Raw genomic sequence first — 22056 nt, forward strand, 5'->3', positions numbered from 1 at the left:
AGAGCAGTAGAGAACATGTAGTAGAGATAGAGAGCAGTACGGCACATGTAATACAGATATAGAGCAGTAGAGAACATGTAGTAGAGATAGAGAGCAGTACGGCACATGTAATACAGATATAGAGCAGTAGAGAACATGTAGTAGAGATAGAGAGCAGTACGGCACATGTAATACAGATATAGAGCAATAGAGGACATGTAGTATATCTAGAGAGCAGTACGGCACATGTAATACAGATATAGAGCAATAGAGAACATGTAGTAGAGATAGAGAGCAGTACAGCACATGTAATACAGATATAGAGCAATAGAGAACATGTAGTAGAGATAGAGAGCAGTACAGCACATGTAATACAGATATAGAGCAATAGAGAACATGTAGTAGAGATAGAGAGCAGTACAGCACATGTAATACAGATATAGAGCAGTAGAGAACATGTAGTATATATAGAGAGCAGTACGGCACATGTAATACAGATATAGAGCAATAGAGAACATGTAGTAGAGATAGAGAGCAGTACGGCACATGTAATACAGATATAGAGCAGTAGAGAACATGTAGTAGAGATAGAGAGCAGTATGGCACATGTAATACAGATACAGAGCAGCAGAGAACATATAGTAGAGATAGAGAGCAGTACGGCACATGTAATACAGATATAGAGCAATAGAGAACATGTAGTAGAGATAGAGAGCAGTACGGCACATGTAATACAGATATAGAGCAGTAGAGAACATGTAGTATATATAGAGAGCAGTACTGCACAAGTAATACAGATATAGAGCAGTAGAGAACGTATAGTAGAGACAGAGAGCAGTACGGCACATGTAATACAGATATAGTGCAGTAGAGAACATGTAGTAGAGATAGAGAGCAGTACGGCACATGTAATACAGATATAGAGCAGTAGAGAACATGTAGTAGAGATAGAGAGCAGTACGGCACATGTAATACAGATATAGAGCAATAGAGAACATGTAGTAGAGATAGAGAGCAGTACGGCACATGTAATACAGATATAGAGCAATAGAGAACATGTAGTAGAGATAGAGAGCAGTACGGCACATGTAATACAGATATAGAGCAATAGAGAACATGTAGTAGAGATAGAGAGCAGTACAGCACATGTAATACAGATATAGAGCAATAGAGAACATGTAGTAGAGATAGAGAGCAGTACAGCACATGTAATACAGATATAGAGCAGTAGAGAACATGTAGTATATATAGAGAGCAGTACTGCACAAGTAATACAGATATAGAGCAGTAGAGAACATGTAGTAGAGATAGAGAGCAGTACGGCACATGTAATACAGATATAGAGCAATAGAGAACATGTAGTAGAGATAGAGAGCAGTACGGCACATGTAATACAGATATAGAGCAGTAGAGAACATGTAGTATATATAGAGAGCAGTACGGCACATGTAATACAGATATAGAGCAATAGAGAACATGTAGTAGAGATAGAGAGCAGTACGGCACATGTAATACAGATATAGAGCAGTAGAGAACATGTAGTAGAGATAGAGAGCAGTACGGCACATGTAATACAGATATAGAGCAGTAGAGAACATGTAGTAGAGATAGAGAGCAGTACGGCACATGTAATACAGATATAGAGCAGTAGAGAACATGTAGTAGAGATAGAGAGCAGTACGGCACATGTAATACAGATATAGAGCAATAGAGGACATGTAGTATATCTAGAGAGCAGTACGGCACATGTAATACAGATATAGAGCAATAGAGAACATGTAGTAGAGATAGAGAGCAGTACAGCACATGTAATACAGATATAGAGCAATAGAAAACATATAGTAGAGATAGAGAGCAGTACAGCACATGTAATACAGATATAGAGCAATAGAGAACATGTAGTAGAGATAGAGAGCAGTACAGCACATGTAATACAGATATAGAGCAGTAGAGAACATGTAGTATATATAGAGAGCAGTACGGCACATGTAATACAGATATAGAGCAATAGAGAACATGTAGTAGAGATAGAGAGCAGTACGGCACATGTAATACAGATATAGAGCAGTAGAGAACATGTAGTACAGATAGAGAGCAGTACAGCACATGTAATACAGATATAGAGCAATAGAGAACATGTAGTAGAGATAGAGAGCAGTACGGCACATGTAATACAGATATAGAGCAGTAGAGAACATGTAGTACAGATAGAGAGCAGTACGGCACATGTAATACAGATATAGAGCAGTAGAGAACATATAGTAGAGATAGAGAGCAGTACGGCACATGTAATACAGATATAGATCAATAGAGAACATGTAGTAGAGATAGAGAGCAGTACGGCACATGTAATACAGATATAGAGCAGTAGAGAACATGTAGTATATATAGAGAGCAGTACTGCACAAGTAATACAGATATAGAGCAGTAGAGAACATATAGTAGAGATAGAGAGCAGTACGGCACATGTAATACAGATATAGTGCAGTAGAGAACATGTAGTAGAGATAGAGAGCAGTACGGCACATGTAATATATAATAATAATAATAATAATTTTTATTTATATAGCGCCAACATATTCCGCAGCGCTTTACAAATTATAGAGGGGACTTGTACATACAATAGACATTACAGCATAACAGAAATACAGTTCAAAACAGATACCAAGAGGAGTGAGGGCCCTGCTCACAAGCTTACAAACTATGAGGAAAAGGGGAGACACAAGAGGTGGATGGTAACAATTGCTATAGTTATTCGGACCAGCCATAGTGTAAGGCTCGGGTGTTCATGTAAAGCTGCATGAACCAGTTAACTGCCTAAGTACGCAGCAGTATAGTCACAGAGGGATATTAACTGCATAAAGTGTATGAGAACATAGTGCGAGGAATCTGTTTTTTTTTTTGTTTTTTTTTTGTTTTGTTTTTTAAATAGGCCACACAGGGATCGTTAGGTTAATGCATTGAGGCGGTAGGCCAGTCTGAACAAATGAGTTTTTAGGGCACGCTTAAAACTGTGGGGATTGGGGATTAATCGTATTAACCTAGGTAGTGCATTCCAAAGAATCGGCGCAGCACGTGTAAAGTCTTGGAGACGGGAGTGGGAGGTTCTGATTATTGAGGATGCTAACCTGAGGTCATCAGCGGAGCGGAGGGCACGGGTAGGGTGGTAGACTGAGACCAGAGAGGAGATGTAGGGTGGTGCTGAGCCATGGAGCGCTTTGTGGATGAGGGTAGTAGTTTTGTACTGGATTCTGGAGTGGATGGGTAACCAGTGTAATGACTGGCACAAGGTAGAGGCATTGGTGTAACGGTTGGTGAGGAATATGATCCTGGCAGCAGCATTCAGGACAGATTGGAGCGGGGAAAGTTTGGTAAGAGGGAGGCCGATTAGTAGAGAGTTACAATAGTCCAGACGAGAATGAATAAGTGAAATAGTAAGAGTTTTTGCAGAGTCGAAAGCAAGAAAAGGGCGAATTTTAGAAATGTTTTTGAGATGCAGGTAAGAAGAGCGAGCCAGTGATCGGATGTGTGGGGTGAATGAAAGGTCAGAATCAAGGATGACCCCAAGGCAGCGGGCATGTTGCTTTGGAGTAATGGTGGAACCGCACACGGAGATGGCAATGTCAGGCAAAGGTAGGTTAGTAGAGGGAGAGAACACATATAGAGCAGTAGAGAACATGTAGTAGAGATAGAGAGCAGTACGGCACATGTAATACAGATATAGAGCAGTAGAGAGCATGTAGTAGAGATAGAGAGCAGTACGGCACATTTAGTACCAGTACACAGCAGTACAGTATATGTAGTAAAATTAGAGATGAGTACAGTAAATGTAGTAGCCGTAGAGAATAGCACAGTACATTTGGTACAGATACAGATTAGCACAGTACATGTAGGACAGGTAGATAGCAGTACAGAACATATAGTACAGGTAGAGAGCATGTAGTAGAGATAGAGAGCAGTACAGTACATGAAATATAGATAGAGAGCAGTGAAGCACATGCAGTACGGCACATTTAGTACAGGCATGGTTAGAGTGGGGTGTCTGGGACCCACAGGTGGAATTGACCCTAGGGGGCCACCCTACAGCTGTATGCAAATATCTGTAAGCCGTTATCCCTGTTATAATGGAGCGTCGACTGTAAAACACAGGAGGCTCCTGCACATCTGCTGTGCACCACCATATCTGAGATGTACAATTATGCCAGTTTGCATTAAAGGGGATCTTCGGTGACAACAAGCTCTCACCAATCCAAAGGATAGTTGATAACTTAGAAACTGCACAGATCGGAAGAATGTGGAACTTTTATTCCTGACAGGGCACTTTTATACCCATTTTAAAATGGAGCGGCAGATAGGAAGTCTGACCGCAACTCCACTATCCTCTTTGAAACTTCCAGAAGATGCCAAGTGTAGTGCTCGCAGCCACTTAAAGAATGAATGTAACAGTGGTAAAGTCGTTCTTGCCTCTCAATTCTAATGGGACCATTATTTAATTATGTTCCCCATCCTGGGCTCTTTATTTAATTATGTCCACCATGAAGGGCCCTTACGTTCCCTCTTCCTGGACCGCTATGTGCGTCTTCTTTGGCCCCTGTGTCCTCCATCCTGCTCCCCTGTGTCTTCTATCCTAGGCACCTACTATCCTGGGCCTATATGTTCCCCATCTTGTACCTCTATGTCCCTCATCCTGGGCCCCAATGTCTCCCGTCCTGGGCCGCTATGTCCATCATCCGGGGCCCCTATGTTCCCCATCCTGGGCAGATGGTTATCACTGAATTATCTATGCTGTATAGTCCATATTCTAAGCTCTCACATGTGTGACTTCAAGTTGTACTTTCTATTTTAATTTTGAAAGTTTCATATGGCATCTATTTTGTCACATTATGGTAGTTTTAACAATAATTATATTGTTCTGTGTAATCCTCAGATGTTAAATCTGTTTGTGGCTGTTATAATGGACAACTTTGAATACTTGACAAGAGACTCTTCCATTTTGGGACCACATCACCTGGATGAGTTTGTTCGGATCTGGGCTGAATACGATAAAGCAGCATGGTAAATTATCTTACCTTCCTAACATTACTATAGTATCAAACTTTCAAAAACTCAAATGTTTGGTGTAGATTCTATAAAGATTAAAACAAAAGGTCTTTAATTTATTTTTCCATATTTTACAAACTGTAGTATCTCGGAATTGATCACTTATTTGTTTCCTTTCCTTGCCTATGTCCATGCCTTTGCCCATGTCCCAGAATAAACTGCAAACTTGTTGCAGTATCTGGGTTTGACATTTTGCTGCCCCAGGAGCTCTCATGGTGCAGTGATTGAAGTTGTGGGGGGTTGCCTCTGGCCATGGAGGTATCTCCATCTTCCTGATTTTGAGCTGTGCTCTGATTAACATGCCTGTGCTTCTCTTCCAGTGGCAGGATACCCTATAAGGATATGTACAAATTAGTCCGAGTCATCTCGCCTCCGCTCGGCCTTGGAGAGAACTGCCCCTACAGGGTGGCATGCAAGGTTTGGTGCCCAGTCTCTCAGCCCTTTCCACTCAGCAAGGGCATAGCTTACCTATACCTTCCCACCTTTCCCTTCACCTAACTGTCCTTTCCCCTCCACCGCTCCACTACTGCACCATGCAAGGGACCTCGGGCTGCTGCCTCCAGGTTTAAATAGTGATATTCACTCCCTAATTCCCTAAATCAGCAGCTGCACCCAAGCTAGTCCCTGGGACCCAAAAACATATTAGTCATGATCAGTCAAGGCAGTGAAGGGTTTGATGTGACAGCAAAAAGTGTTGTCAATAGAGGAGTCAGGAACAGATAAGGAACAGTTTAGGCAATGGTGTAAAGTATTTTGGATGTCAATGTATGGAAATTACATAAAACACCTAAACTTCTACTCTAAAACTATACAAAAGGGGTCTGTGGATCTAAAATATTCACACTACCCAGAGGTCCAGGGTTACTGGTATTGGGAGGCAGCTGGTTGACTCTGAAACTTGCAACTCAGCATGAGCAGAAGGAACTTTCAGGAAGAATGCATGAACACTTTTCTTAGTGCATCGCGGAGCATGCTTTGCACTGGTGCCTGTCAGGAGCCACAACACTCAGCCAGGAGGAAGCAACTGCGGGTTCCCGACATTACGACCAATTATTATCACAGCTGCAGCCTCTGGTCAAGTCTAGTAGCCAGACAGGTTACGCGGCTCCCCCAATATTCACAGTAGCTGGCTGTAAATATTGCAGAGACAGCTGGAATTTGACAAGCTGTTTTCTGAAGCTGAGCCTGGAGACGAGTATCTGACATGCTTGCAACATCATTTGCAGTAGAAAAGTAGTAATCCTCAGAAAAAAAATCCAAAAAACAGAAGAGACGAATTGGGTGTGGGTGGAAAGAGTCGAAATAAGGGCATGAGTGCGGTTTAATCCCGCCTGAATCTGCTCCTGGGGTGAAGGCATCTAATAACCCCTCCGTCTTCTCTTCTGTTTCCCTCTTTCTTTTCTGTTTTCTATGTTTTTTATGTATGTTTGTATTTTTCTTTTATTTATTTTTTTGGGTTTTTGCTTCCCTGGATATGCCACGCTATTCTTTGTTCCTTCATTGCTTGCTCCATTGTTCTCACCTCACTCCCTTCCTCCTTCTCTGGCTCCTCCTGTCCATAACCAGTGGCCGTATCCATTATAATGAGATGTATGACATGCTGACGCTTATGTCACCACCATTGGGCCTTGGAAAGAGATGTCCTAATAAAGTGGCTTATAAGGTAAAAGTCACCCTATTGCAATCTAAGAATAAGGTTCTGACGTAAGAAAAAGTGTTGTTTAATATGCCCCTGATTTATCCCTTTGTTTTCTCATACTTTTCACTTGAAGTTGCAGTCCTAGCATACCTTTCATTGCAGTACGGGTCCTTGCATTCCCTTGCAGCAAATTCACTTCAGATTTTTTTTTTGCAAAATCACCATTAATTTGCCTAAAAATCTGCATCTGTTGAAATTTGCAAACATTCAACCGGGTTGCAAAATAAATGTGTTGCGAAAAAAAAAGCGCACATTAAAGAAAATCTCCCGTGAAAAGTTTTATCCTCTTAATATATTTCAGTCATCATATTATGTAGCACTGTGTACTTACAATTGCTCATTTTGCCTTTAGTCCAGTTAATTCTTCTCTTTTACCAATTGTCACGGATCCCTTCTCCGTGGTGTCACTTATTTGTCACGTGCCTGCTCTCACACGTGACTTGGGGTTGTGCCTGCAAGGGTTAATCTATCTCCCTACTCTCAGTCCAGCATTTAACCTCTGTCCTATGCTGTAATGGGAGCATAAATCACGCACCGACCCAGGCCACACACCCGCTCATACGCGCTGCCACCACTCATCGAATACACAGGCGATGAGTCCTGGAACTAATAATACTAATAAAAATATGTCTATCACTCATAAGGCTCACACACACCTTTTGGCTATGGATTCTTTTAGAACATTCAAGGTTCAACTTGTTAAAGTTTTATACTTTAATAGGAAAAAGTTCAATGCTTACAATAAGAAAAAGGTATAAAAATATGGTAATAAAAAGACATACAACTTATGCAAACAATGTGAAAATAAACAGGAGAAAACCTACAGAAATTATCTAACTGGTAGTTGCTTTCTGCTCCCTGAGGGAAGGAAGAAGGTAGATTGGATCACATCAGCTTCTCAGGCTGCCCCCATCATGTGAACACAATTCTCTGTCTGCAGCCTGAATTTATAACTTTGGTCTGAGGTCAGGTTTCTAGACCGGCCTCCCAGGTTAATATCATAATTGTGGTCTGTTTGATTGGGCATGGCTGCTCTACCAATGAATATATATTATTTTCCTCTGGAGACTCATGTGAGATGGTTCCCAGGGATAGCTTCCCTCAGGCCGCAATTTAGCATCTCCCCTCCATGACCTAGAAGGTGCCAAATGTTGCTTTTCTTTTCCGCCCTAGCTAGACCTCCTGGTGAGATCTGGAGACAGAATTTCTACTATTCCCAAGGAAGTACCTATTAACACCTAGGTGTGACTTGCCTTCAGGACAGATGTTACATTATCACTGGTCACACACATAACCCTAGACATATGTCCCTACACACACATATATATATATATATATATATATATATATATATATATTTCACCACACCTCCCTCCTTATGAACGTGCATGGGGATTGACTTACAGGTCAGCTCCCGAGCACGTATCTGGCTCTGCCCCATCTTGGCGAGAAAGGCCATCAGCATTGCCATGATCAACTCCCTTCTTGTGCTGAATTGTGAAATCATATTGCTGAAGTATCAAACTCCATCTAAGCAATTTCCCATTGACCCCAACTACTCTGTGGAGCCAACTCAATGGGTTATTATTTGTGATCACGATGAAGTTGCGCCCATAGAGGTATGGTTGCAGCTTCTGCAGAGCCCACACAATTGCCAAATGTTCTTTTTCAATGGTGGCATAAGCCACTTCTCTGGGCAGGAGTTTCCTGCTTAGGTACAGAATTGGGTGTTCCTCTCCTTGTTGGTTCACCTGGCTGAGAACAGCACGGGCAGCACGGTGGCACAGTGGTTAGCACTGCAGCCTTGCAGTGCTGGAGTCCTCGGTTCAAGCCCCACTAAGGACAACATCTGCAAAGAGTTTGTATGTTCTCTCCGTGTTTGCGTGGGTTTCGTCTGGGTACTCCGGTTTCCTCCCACATTCCAAAGACATACTGATAGGGAATTTAGATTGTGAGCCCCAGCAGGGGATATCGACGATAATGTGTGCAACCTGTAAAGCGCTGCGGAATATGTTAGCGCTATATAAAAATAAAGATTATTATTATTATTTTCCATTAGGTCTGTGACATCACGTGATTAAAGACAGACTAGGTGGGATCTTCTAAGTTCTAGGTAGAAACAGAAAGTCTGTTTTCCCTGCATGAGTCATCCCCTTCTCCCTCTTCAACTCCTGACCCTGCTGCATTGCTCTTCCCCCTGCCAAGACTTTTGCTTTGAGTGATGACTCATGCAGGGAAAAAAGACTTCCTGTTTCTACATAGAGCTTAGAGGAATTCAGCTAGTCTGTTTTTATTCACGAGTCATAGACCTAATAGAAAAGAGAAGAATTAGCTGGGTAGAAGAGCAAAATGAGCAATTGTAAGTACAAAGTCCTATATCACATGATGACTGCAATATATTAAAAGGATAAAAACTCTGATGGGAGAAGTGCTTCTTTAAAGGCATTGAAATGGTCAAATTGGCATGAAATCACCTAAAAGAATTTCAACTCTGAGAATTTGAAAATCAGCATTGAATGTCAGTTTATGTGCGGAATATATTTGCAATATGTAGATGAGATTTGTTAAACAGCCGTAAATCATGCAGTCACGAATACTCGGAGATCACCCGAGTATGCTCAGGAAAACCCAAGCAACGAGTACAATCGCTCATCGCTAACTGTAACCATAATTTATAGAGTTATGCTAAGCTGTAGTTAATTTTTAGAAATCTCCAAAATATAAAAAATCTCACCAAAAGATTACCAAATAACCAGTTCTTAAAGTTAAATAGGAATCTTCCTGTTAGTACCGAGTTAAGATTGTTTGACTTTCTGCTTAGTATAATGAGTTCAGTGTCAGTATTAAAACAGTAGAGCAACCGTAGGAAAATGTAGAGTTATCAATATCAATCAAAATATATAACCAATATCAAAATATATAAAAAACAAAAACCTAAAACTATGAACCTATTTACATGAAACGTGGTATAAGGTGCTCTGAGTCAAAGGTCTCCAATCTGTGACTCTCCACTTCCTCCAAAACACAAAGCCTGGTTGCCTGGTTCTGTTACCTGGATTTTCCCAAGATCCCAAGAGTCTAAGTGTTATTTTTCACACCAAACCTGACTCTGTCACCTGATTTTTCCAAAGATCTCAAGAGTCTAGGTGTTATTTTTCACAATGAGCCTGGCTCTGTCACCTGGATTTTCCAAAGATCCAAAGATTCTAGGTGTTATTTTTCAAAGATCAAAAACCACATGTTAAATACGTCCAATCTAAACCTTACCATCCAATATCATAGATTTAAAATCAGGAAGACATCTTGACTCTACTGTGATCCAACAAAGTCAAGGCCATGTCTATTTTCCACAACACCGCTCTTGATTTGGGCAAGCCCACCATGTTTAGAGATTCAAAAAGATATTAATGGCATATTTTAAGCATTGCCACCATTATATTTATATTATGATAGCTGCTTCTTAAAGATATGTTTTAATAAAGTCTTACAAGTCTTCTTTGTAGACTTCATATTTGAAAGCCCATAATTGTGTTAAGAGGGAAATGATACTTTAAATTGCTGGTTCTGGACAGTTAAACCTTTGCCTTGTCTTTGTATTGTCCAGCAATATTGACACTCCCTGCCTTCAACTATTTGGGTATGACTTATAGACAGGTTAGAATATGCATGTTCCTCCTTTTACTTGACCCTTCTTAGTTACACAGGTGTAGGGTGGAGCTGGGGGTACGGAGGGAAGTTTGGAGAGTGATGTCTTCATCCTTGTTTTGTGTATGGTGTAGTGATTATGTGCCTATGTGTGCTTGTCTGCTTTGGGTCCCCTTGTCGATATTCCATATCTTGGGCGCCCGGTGTTTTTGTACAGAGATTGGTCCTGATGAATATGCCGGTAACGGAGGATATGACGGTACATTTCACATCTACGCTCATGGCTTTAATTCGGACTGCACTGGATGTAAAAATAGCTAAAGGTAAGAAGTTAAAAAAGGGGAATTTTAGAGTTATTGTGATACTGCAGACTGTTGTCATAGATATACACAGGTTTACATAAGAGCTGTAGATACGAAATGGTAGAATTTTTTTAATCAAGACTATTAACCTGGGTGCATTTTTTTTTAATTGAGTTAAAGTAGATTATTACAGATTTAAATAAAGTGAATCCATGTTTGAGTTAAATAACTGTATTATTTTAGATACAAGGTTTGTTAAGGAAAAAACGCTTAACATATACAGCCTCTTAAAGGAGAATGTTAGACTGTGAGCCCACTAATATACCCAGTTTTAAGGTAGCAAAAGAAAAAAGCAGGATGCACTCACCAATCTTCAAAGTGCAAATTTTATTGAGTCTTCACAATTAAAACTTCATGGCCGGGGGAGAAGAAAAGGAGCTCGTGCGAGCAGGGGAGACGACGGCCGTTTCATGCGGTCCTTGCGCTTCAACGGGTCTGCATACCCGTTGAAGCGCAAGGACCGCGCGAAACGGCCGTTGTCTCCCCTGCTCGCACGAGCTCCTTTTCTTCTCCCCCGGCCATGAAGTTTTAATTGTGAAGACTCAATAAAATTTGCTACTTTGAAGATTGGTGAGTGCATCCTGCTTTTTTCTTTTGCTACCTGGGACACATATGTTATTTCATGGTTTTGCACCCGATATCTTTTTTGCCATGGCTGTTGCTGACATGATATAGCTTTCTAGTACTGGCTTTCCTGAAGATTATGGATTTAGTTGGGGCAGTGCCGTCCATATGCTATTTTCTCTCTTTTATTCATACCCAGTTTTAAGTTCACTTCTAAAGCTAAGGCTGTAAGTAGAATTTGGTCATACAACTTCAGGTCTCAGACAAGTAGAGTGACCAAAATATTTGTGCAAATTGTCTCTTCAATTGACTTGAACTCTAGGGCCACCTATCGGAAGTAGCAATCCTAAAAGTCAATATCGACACTGTAAGGAGGCTTGCTACATGACTTAGGATAAATGCCAAACCAAGAATCTCAATTTGGAGGTACATGTTTTGGGATGTTGCCCCTCCTCAGTACAAAGCGTGAGATCTGATTTGTACGTATGAGAGGAATCTCACTGAACTTTAAGGGGTAGCGTTTCTCCTTATGGAAAGTGACATTACTGACATGCCAGAGTATGGAGAATTATAGGCCATGCAGTGCCCCTCTGGCAAATTAAATATGCAAATTGTCTCTTTATGGAGGAAATGCACAATCATCCTCCTTGAAGACACAATTTGCATAATGAATTTCACCTAGGAGCATTGCAAGGCTATAAGCCTCTATGGTATGCCACTCTCAATAAGGAGAAGCATTGCCCTTTAGACCCAAAATATTTGTCCATCCAATTTGACTGCAACTTTGTGTCACATGACTACTTTACAGTTGCGATGTAACTGTGAAAAACAACCAAATTTCAGCCAGGTCACAAGTATAGTAGTCCGCAGTTGCATCATGTTGTGTCATGTTCCCACAAAGCAGCCACACTCGCAATTATTAGATGTAATGTCACAATGAAACATTGAAATCCAGCCCTAGCCTATGGTCACATTAGTTTGAGGGACTTCGTTTACTTAAATATCTGGTATCATTGTCGATTGCTTTTGCTCATGTTCTTCCAGGTGGAGCTGATAGACAACAACTGGACTCAGAGTTGCAGCAGGAAATACTGGCAATCTGGCCAAATCTATCTCAGAAGATGTTGGATCTGCTTGTACCCATGCCAAGATGTGAGAGTTTTTACTTTTTTGTTAACATGATATTGCATGTTATCACCATCACCTACAGAACTTAAAAGGGTTGTCAAGAACTTAATTATTTATGACCTATCCACAGAATAAGTTTTCAATATGAGATCAATGAAGTATGACACCCGATCTGTTCCGGCATCAGCCAGATGAAAGTAATGTCCTGGGCGAACACCGCAGCTCCGGACGATGTATAGTGGTCAATGCCAAGTAGTGGACTCTATATAATGGAAGATGAACTGCAATAGTCAGCAATGACCACTAAACAATGTACGGATTGATGACGTTTCCTTCCTTCATTGCTTACATCCAGTCACTGCTGGAGCAGATACTAGCTGATCTTTCGGGGTGCTGGGTGTCGGACCACAACCGATCTCATGTGTAAGTCCAGGACATCCCTTTTAACACTGAGTCCTTAACCATAGTAGCATAGCCATAGAGGAGACAAAGTTTGTGTTTCATATGATGGTCTGATGTGTCTAATTTGGACAAAGGCTTGTCTGTAACATAGAAAGACAGCAGTATTATAAGGGTCATATTGTACAGATATTGCATTCAGGCCAAAGATCCTAAAAGTTGGGTTTTTGCCATCTTTTAAGTAAGAGATGTTTTTGGAGCCTAGTCCAGGTCAAGACATTGCTAATTAGAACAACCATTGGGAGGGCCAGACATGCATTGGTTTCCATGTACTTACATTTCTAATAATGTGGCAAGAAAATGAACTAAGGGGTATCGTATGGGAACATTACTGAAGAAAGGATTTCCCTAATTTCTAAAGTAATAAAACTTCAGACTAATATATGTATTTTGGGGTAGAGACATTTGAAATGCTTATGTGGCTTCGGCAATTCACATTACTTAAAAAAAAAGCCTAAAACATAGTATGAATAAGTAGTCAGCTAACGGAAAGTTCTACTTTGCTGGACAACATGGGCTCTTATCATCTAAATTTTGTGTTTCTTGACATTTGATTGGCCATTCATCCTGCTTCCTTGGCTATCCTTGCACAAAAGTTAAATGGAGGCCAAAACTAGATCAAAACAGGTTCCAAAAAAAAACATACTTTACAACACTCCTGAAAAAAGGGAAGACCTCAAAAACTCCTAGGAGAGATAGCAAAACGTCTGAAGGCAGCAAACGTCACTCAAAACCTCCCAAAATCAATGCTTTTGGAAGGCCTCTTGAAAGTGATGCCACGATTAGAGCCCCAGTATTCAATCAACATTCAATAGGTTGAAAATTGAGTATGAAGAGGATGTAGAGAGACATGGCCAGTAAAAGAGAGTGAGGCTATGAAACAAAATTCTATTTCTCTTTTTTTGGGTCGGAAAGTAACCAAACCATTGATGCACAAGGAAGTGCTTTGATATTAGATAGGGCATTAACAGGAACCTAGAGACCCCATTTAGGAATAAGTGAAAAAACGCTCCTACTCAGCCTAGCCATATAGGTGATGAACATATATTTGACATTACAGTAAAAGCCTCTTCATTGCTGATGAAAATGGAATTGTAAGCGTTATCAGCTTCCCCAGCTATGTCTAATTCTATGCGCTGTGATTAGAAGCACGGCATGTTATAATTCAGTGTGAAATTAGTCGAGGCTCTCTGCACCTTCACTTGTTTGCCCGCTGTGTCAGACTGACAGCAAGGTATGTGAAAAATCACTTAAGAAGCATAGAACCTGATAAGTTTGCTTTTCGTGCCAGAAAGTCGCTTTTGTAATAAGTCATTAAAATAACAATTCATAAAGGAATCTAATTTATGTAGAACACTGCATTGAATAGGAAATAAAGTACCAATTTGTGAGCAAAAGACATTGAGCTTTTGGGGGAAAAAGCCAAGAATCTGATAGGACTGGTGTCCCAATTTACCCAAGTATTTTAAGTTTAAGATTTTAAAGGAGCAGTTACCCTTTAAAGGAAATATGTCAGCAGGAGTTTGCTATGTAATCTGAGAACAGCATGAGGTAGAGTCTGAGACATTAATTTCAGCAATGTGTCACTTATTAGGTTGTGTGCTGTTGTTTCAATAAAATGAGTGTTTTATCAACAGATTATCCTTACACGACTACAGTTATGTATTGTTACATGTGTACAGGATCAGAACCAATAATTGAATAAGAATTCATCACCATAACCTCTATCAGTATAGAAATACATCAGTAGAGCCCCCAGCAGTACAGAAACACGCATCACAACCCTCATCAGTACAGAAATACATCACCAGAACCACCAGCAGTACAGAAACACATTGCCAGAGTCATCATCAGTACAGAAATACATTACCAGAACCACTAGCAGTACATAAATACATCACTAGGACCACCATTAGTACATGAATACATCAGTAAGACCACCATTTGTACACAAATTCAGCATCAGAACCATCATCAGTACAGAAATACATGACCAAAATCACCCTCAGTATAGAAATACATAATCAGAACCACCCTCAGTACAGAAATACATCACCATAACCACCATCAGTACAGAAATACATAACCAGAACCATCATAATTACAAAAATACATCACCAGAACCACCATCATTAAATTAATAAATCACCTGAACCAAGTTCAGTACATGAATACATCACCAGAACCACCATCAGTTCATGGCACATTAATTGTAATGTCAGGTAAGACCCATATAAATTTGTATCACATGAACCTACAACTCCCAGCATGACCTTAACAATGGTGAGGAGATGATGGCAGTTGTTATCAATCATCATCAGATTACAGACCATACAGGAACCACAGTACTAATGAGCATTAGTCAGTATCACAAATAAACATATGCATCCAGGAACCTTATGAATGATGTAGTCACTGATTTGAATCGTTCTCTTTCTTGTCTTAAGGTACCGTCACATTTAGCGACGCTGCAGCGATCTAGACAACGATCCCGATCGCTGCAGCGTCGCTGTGTGGTCGCTGGAGAGCTGTCACACAGACAGCACTCCAGCGACCACCGATGCGAAGTCCCCTGGTAACCAAGGTAAACATCGGGCAGCGCAGGGCCGTGCTTAGTAACCCGATGTTTACCCTGGTTACTAGCGTAAACATAAAAAAAAAAAACACTTCATACTTACAGTCATGGCCAAAAGTATTAACACCCCTGCAATTCTGTCAGATAATACTCATTTTCTTCCTGAAAATGATTGCAAACACAAATTATTTGAAATTATTATCTTCATTTAATTTGTCTTAAATGAAAAAAACACAAAAAGTATTGTCCTAAAGCCAAATTGGATATAATTCCACACCAAACATAAACAAGGGGGTGGACAAAAGTATTGGCACTGTTCGAAAAATCATGTGATGCTTCTCTAATTTGTGTAATTAACAGCACCTGTAACTTACCTGTGGCACCTAACAGGTGTTGGCAATAACTAAATCACACTTGCAGCCAGTTGACATGGATTAAAGTTGACTCAACCTCTGTCTCGTGTCCTTGTGTGTACCACATTGAGCATGGAGAAAAGAAAGAAGACCAAAGAACTGTCTGAGAACTTGAGAAACCAAATTGTGAGGAAGCATGAACAATCTCAAGGCTACAAGTCCATCTTTAAAGACCTGAATGTTCCTGTGTCTACCGTGCGCAATGTCATCAAGAAGTTTAAAGCCCATGGCACTGTGGCTAACCTCCCTAGATGTGGACGGAAAAGAAAAATTGACAAGAGATTTCAACGCAAGATTGTGCGGATGTTGGATAAAGAACCTCGACTAACATCCAAACAAGTTCAAGCTGCCCTGCAGTCCGAGGGTACAACATTGTCAACCCGTACTGTCCGTCAGCGTCTGAATGAAAAGGGACTGTATAGTAGGAGACCAGGAAGACCCCACTTCTTACCCCGAGACATAAAAAAGCCAGGCTTGAGTTTGCCAAAACTTACCTGAAAAAGCCTAAAACGTTTTGGAAGAAGGTTCTCTGGTCAGATGAGACAAAAGTAGAGCTTTTTGGGCAAAGGCATCAACATAGAGTTTACAGGAGAAAAAAAGAGGCATTCAAAGAAAAGAACACGGTCCCTACAGTCAAACATGGCGGAGGTTCCCTGATGTTTTGGGGTTGCTTTGCTGCCTCTGGCACTGGACTGCTTGACCGTGTGCATGGCATTATGAAGTCTGAAGACTACCAACAAAATTTGCAGCATAATGTAGGGCCCAGTGTGAGAAAGCTGGGTCTCCCTCAGAGGTCATGGGTCTTCCAGCAGGACAATGACCCAAAACACACTTCAAAAAGCACTAGAAAATGGTTTGAGAGAAATCACTGGAGACTTCTAAGGTGGCCCGCAATGAGTCCAGACCTGAATCCCATATAACAGCTGTGGAGAGATCTAAAAATGGCAGTTTGGAGAAGGCACCCTTCAAATATCAGGGACCTGGAGCAGTTTGCCAAAGAAGAATGGTCTAAAATTCCAGCAGAGCATTGTAAGAAACTCATTGATGGTTACCGGAAGCGGTTGGTCGCAGTTATTTTGGCTAAAGGTTGTGCAACCAAGTATTAGGCTGAGGGTGCCAATACTTTTGTCTGGCCCATTTTTGGAGTTTTGTGTGAAATGATCAATGTTTTGCTTTTTGCTTCATTCTCTTTTGTGTTTATTCATTTAAGACAAATTAAATGAAGATAATAGTAACAAATAATTTGTGTTTGCAATCATTTTCAGGGAGAAAATGAGTATTATCTGACAGAATTGCAGGGGTGTCAATACTTTTGGCCATGACTGTACATTCCGGTGTCTGTCCTCCGGCGCTGTGCTTCTCTGCACTGACTGTGAGCGCCAGCCAGAAAGCACAGCGGTGACGTCACCGCTGTGCTCTGCTTTACGGCCGGCCGGCGCTCACAGTGCAGAGAAGCACAGCGCCGGGGGACAGACACCGGAATGTAAGTATGTAGTGTTTGTTTTTTTACGTTTACGCTGGTAACTAGGGTAAACATCGGGTTACTAAGCGCGGCCCCTGCGCTCAGTAACCCGATGTTTACCCTGGTTACCAGTGAAGACATCGCTGAATCGGAGTCACACACGCCGATTCAGCGATGTCTGCAGGAGTCCAGCGACGAAATAAAGTTCTGGACTTTCTGCTCCGACCAACGATGGCACAGCAGGATCCTGATCGCTGCTGCTTGTCAAACTCAACGATATCGCTAGCAACGTCACGGATCGCTAGCGATATCGTTCAGTGTGAAGGTACCTTTAATCTTGTCCAGATGCCATAATGACTTTTCACATCCACAGCTTATCTCTGTAGACTTCCACCTTCTTTGATCTTCTGCAGCACATTCCCACACAATGCCCTTAAAAATGGCAGTATGATTACAATGCTCCTGAATAAAAATATCTGCCCTATGCTGTGTACCTGAATAAATTATTGCCTCACACTGACGCGCTCCCGGAAGAAGCGACCTTTGCGAAACGGCGCTCGTCGGACGAAGGTTTCCAAGCAGCAGCTGGCCTACTACCGCACTGTCCCACAGTACCAGTCTTTAAGCATTTATTTAACCTCAATCACTCTGGATGTTGTATATACCTGCCCTAGATTGAATCCTGTTGGTGTATGCGAGGAAATCTGCATGCATAGCACCACAAATAAGCAATTACAATTAGCTTTTCTATATTCTCTGGGCCTTCGTTCCTTTCCTTCTTCTATGGGCAGCTATCTAATACTGCATTCGCAAAACTTAGCATGGAAAGCAACTTTTTAGTACCTGCTAAGTCCTCTTTTATGACCCTTTTTGAATATAAGGATTAAACATCCGCTCTTTTCTTCTGTGTTTGGTGCTCCTATTATCCTCTAACTCAGACTGTTTACTTTATTATTACCTGCTGGACTATGGGAATAATTATTGCTGCTGATGGACCTGGAATTTCCAGAAACAACAGAAAGTTTGAGTTTAGAATAGCCCCGGTGGTCAGCGTGAAAATTGGAAAATTTCATTTTTTTTATACAGATCGTGAATACAAACAGTAAAAATAAAATGCTAAAAAAATTTAAAAAAATACAAACCTGATTTCAATAATAGGACATGGGTCTGAATAAATAGCTTATGTATAATGTCCCTTCAATTTGCAATTTATTCGTGAGGACTTGTATGAACCATCTGCATCTTGTACAGTGCGACCTACTACACATCCAATACTGTTACCAACACCATTAGTATGAATTTGCTTCTGTCTGTGACAACTTTTGAACTATTTTACTCCCAGCTACTGACCTGACTGTGGGCAAGATTTATGCTGCTATGATGATCATGGACTATTATAAGCAGAGTAAAGCGAAGAAACAGAGACAACAGCTGGAGGAACAGGTGAGACATATGACAAGCGGGCAAGGCCTCTGCATGACCCGCAAGTCTTCTGCATGAGAGCCGGAATAAAAAAAATGTGTGCCGAGACTTGATAAAATTATGTATGTTCATTGAAAATATGAAAAATGTAATTATTATAGTTGCGATGGAGTCTTCTTTAAATTTTAATATGTTGCCGTTAAAGGCTGTACATTATTAGTTGAAATCCAAAGGAACATGGTGTTGTCCTGCTAGGCATGAAAAAGTGGCATCGTGAGGTTTGGAACATATTGGGGCAATTGGGACTCCAAAATATTTAAGTTTAGCAGAAAGATATACAAATTAGGTTCAGCTTCTCTATTGATCGTGGGCACACAGCCTAAGTCAAAGTCAAACATGTGTCCAGCCTAAAGGTACCTTCACACATAACGATATTGTTAACGATATCATTGCTTTTTGTGATGTAGCAACGATATCGTTAATGAAATCGTTATGTGTGACAGCGACCAACGATCAGGCCCTTTGCTGGGAGATCGTTGGTCGCTGAATAAAGTCCAGAACTTTATTTCGTCGCTGGACTCCTGCTGACATCGCTGGATCGGCGTGTGTGACACCGATCCAGCGATGTCTTCACTGGTAACCAGGGTAAACATCGGGTAACTAAGCGCAGGGCCGCGCTTAGTAACCCGATGTTTACCCTGGTTACCATGCTAAAAGTAAAAAAAAAAAAACGCTACATACTTACCTACAGCCGTCTGTCCTCCAGCGCTGTGCTCTGCACTCCTCCTGTACTGTCTGTGTGAGCACAGCGGCCGGAAAGCAGGTAAGTATGTAGCGTTTATTTTTTTTTACTTTTAGGATGGTAACCAGGGTAAACATCGGGTTACTAAGCGCGGCCCTGCGCTTAGTTACCCAATGTTTACCCTGGTTACCGGCATCGTTGGTCGCTGGAGAGCGGTCTGTGTGACAGCTCTCCAGCGACCAAACAGCGACGCTGCAGCGATCCGGATCGTTGTCGGTATCGCTGCAGCGTCGCTTAATGTGAAGGTACCTTAATCCTTGAATTGCATTAAGTTCTACAACTTATCATGATGTCAGATCAATGCAAAGTTGTGACATCTAGCAAGGTCAACGTAGAACAGCAAGATGGTCAACTCCATAGGAAGGAGTGTTTGTCACATGCACCAATACCAGGGCAATCAGTGCACGTGCAGAATTTAAGTTAATAAAGTGCTGGCCTACATAAGTGAGGCCAGTAGTGGAGCCAGGAGTTGGACAGCTAGATTGACTAAGGTAAGGTGTTCTCCACCTCCTACGATGCACCAACCACCTAATTTGCAGATCGTTTTCTTGAAACATGGCCCACAGAGTTTAGATCTACGAGCATTCTTCTTCTCGGATCAAATTGCCTATATAGAAATGTGTTAACTTCACAATGTAATTTTGCCCTGCCAGACCCCTGTTAACCACTTCCAGACCACCTGTAGACTTATGATGTCTGGGCATTCTGTAGATTGCTTTACTTTGACCTTCTAAAATGTTATTGCAGAGTAAGAAGCTACACGATATTGTGCAGCTGCAGAGAGCTGAATATTCCGATAGAGAAGGCAGAGATGGTTTACTACCAACTCTGCCTTCCTGTCCACTTTATATACAGCACTGAACAAGCATTGCATACTGTATGGGAAGTGCTAACACTGTATCCTCCTCCGGAGCCAGCAATCATCTGCCTAAAAAGATTCATACCCTAAGGGAGTTTTCCAGCCATTAGAACATGTTAAAAAGTGAACATAGAGCATTTGTCACCACTGCGGCCTTTCTGGACCAAACAGGAAATTTGGAGACCAGTGGGGGGACCTAGGTAATTTTGGAGCATTATTTATTTTAATATTTTAAAGAGTTATGAAAGGTTGTTTTTTTTAGTGCTTGGAGAACCTACTTATCTGGGACAACTGTTGTCTAACGATAATATAGTTCAGGATAAATTAATGTTTTGTAACAGGCACTTAGTTATGGATTTGGTGCACCTTTATTAAGAAACATAATTATCTTTTGAAAAGAAGCATTATTTTTGGAATATGAATAAATCTGCATTGTTAGCTTTGTTGCCCTCTATATTAGGTCTCGATGGATTACCCTCTGTGTAACTAACCTGGATATTGAATTTTCCAAACAGAAAAATGCTCCAATGTTTCAGAGAATGGAAGCGTCATCCTTACCCGAGGAAATATTATCCAATGCCAAAGCCTTGCCGTACCTCCAGCAGGACACACTGTCAGGCCTGTGAGTCCGCAGCGTAAAGTACATTGTATAGGAATAATAGACGCGGCAATGGAGGATGATTTTTTTTTTTATAAACTGCACTTGTCTTTCAGTGATGCCTACCCGTCACTCAGTCCATTGTCCCCTGAAGAAATGTTCCAACCACCCTGTCTGGACAGGGACGATGAAGACTTTGAAGAGCAGCTGTCTCTGGTAAACTTAGCTTTTAGAGGAGCTGGCCCATTAACTTAGCATTGTCAGTCGGTTCATTAGTGTGACACATTTCAGGAGCCGCCGGTTACGGCGGAGTGCGGACACTGTGTATTTAATAATCTTTATCCACAGTCACAGAGAACATGTAAATCCAAATAAGTATTGATGATTTCCTAATATATAGCAGCTAAAGTTCTGTCTTTTTTATCTATAGTTCCAAATTCCTTGAAGAGACACAGGAGCTGACTCATCATGATAGTCAATAATTATTGTATAACCACCATTTCAATTTAGGATACAAACATGGAGATGAAAATGGATGTAAACCCGCACTGCCGAGGATCCAATATACGGTAAGAGTCCAGATGCTGTGTGAATGTGGTTTTATTTGTCAACGCGTTTCGAGGTAATCATGTTCATCGTGATTTGGCCTGATGAAGAGGTATGATTGCCTCGAAACGCATTGATAAATTAAACTGCGTCAATATTATATATCTGGTCTCTTATCATATATTGGCAGCGCAGGTTTATATTCTCTCTCATCTCCAAGTTTCCACCCTATCATTTGGTAGATCTGCAGCAGCCGTTTTTCATACAAAGGGGTTCTGACTTTTACAACCCTAACAGGTCAGCAAATCCCATTTTACTCTTTCCCTTTTAATCCGGATAAGACCCTATTGCGTTTATTGTCATTACAGTTTTATCTATACATCCACCATTTCAATTTGTAATCGATCCAATGCATCTAAAACAGAATATAAAGCAAGTTCTTG

The 22056-nt window shown here is 41.1% G+C and overlaps 1 protein-coding gene across 1 annotated transcript in view; it reads left to right on the plus strand.

Moving 5' to 3' along the window:
• Positions 1-22056, plus strand: part of CACNA1E (calcium voltage-gated channel subunit alpha1 E) — a 782868-nt gene that overhangs the window by 741728 nt on the left and 19084 nt on the right. The window contains exons 39-45 of the mRNA XM_069737731.1: positions 4907-5034; positions 6646-6742; positions 10641-10746; positions 12394-12501; positions 18729-18829; positions 20985-21091; positions 21184-21283. Coding sequence (XP_069593832.1) covers positions 4907-5034; positions 6646-6742; positions 10641-10746; positions 12394-12501; positions 18729-18829; positions 20985-21091; positions 21184-21283 — 747 coding nt within the window. The remainder of the gene's footprint in view (positions 1-4906; positions 5035-6645; positions 6743-10640; positions 10747-12393; positions 12502-18728; positions 18830-20984; positions 21092-21183; positions 21284-22056) is intronic.

Source organism: Ranitomeya imitator, chromosome 8 (genome assembly GCF_032444005.1).
Source record: "Ranitomeya imitator isolate aRanImi1 chromosome 8, aRanImi1.pri, whole genome shotgun sequence".
Classification (NCBI taxonomy): Eukaryota; Metazoa; Chordata; class Amphibia; order Anura; family Dendrobatidae; genus Ranitomeya; species Ranitomeya imitator.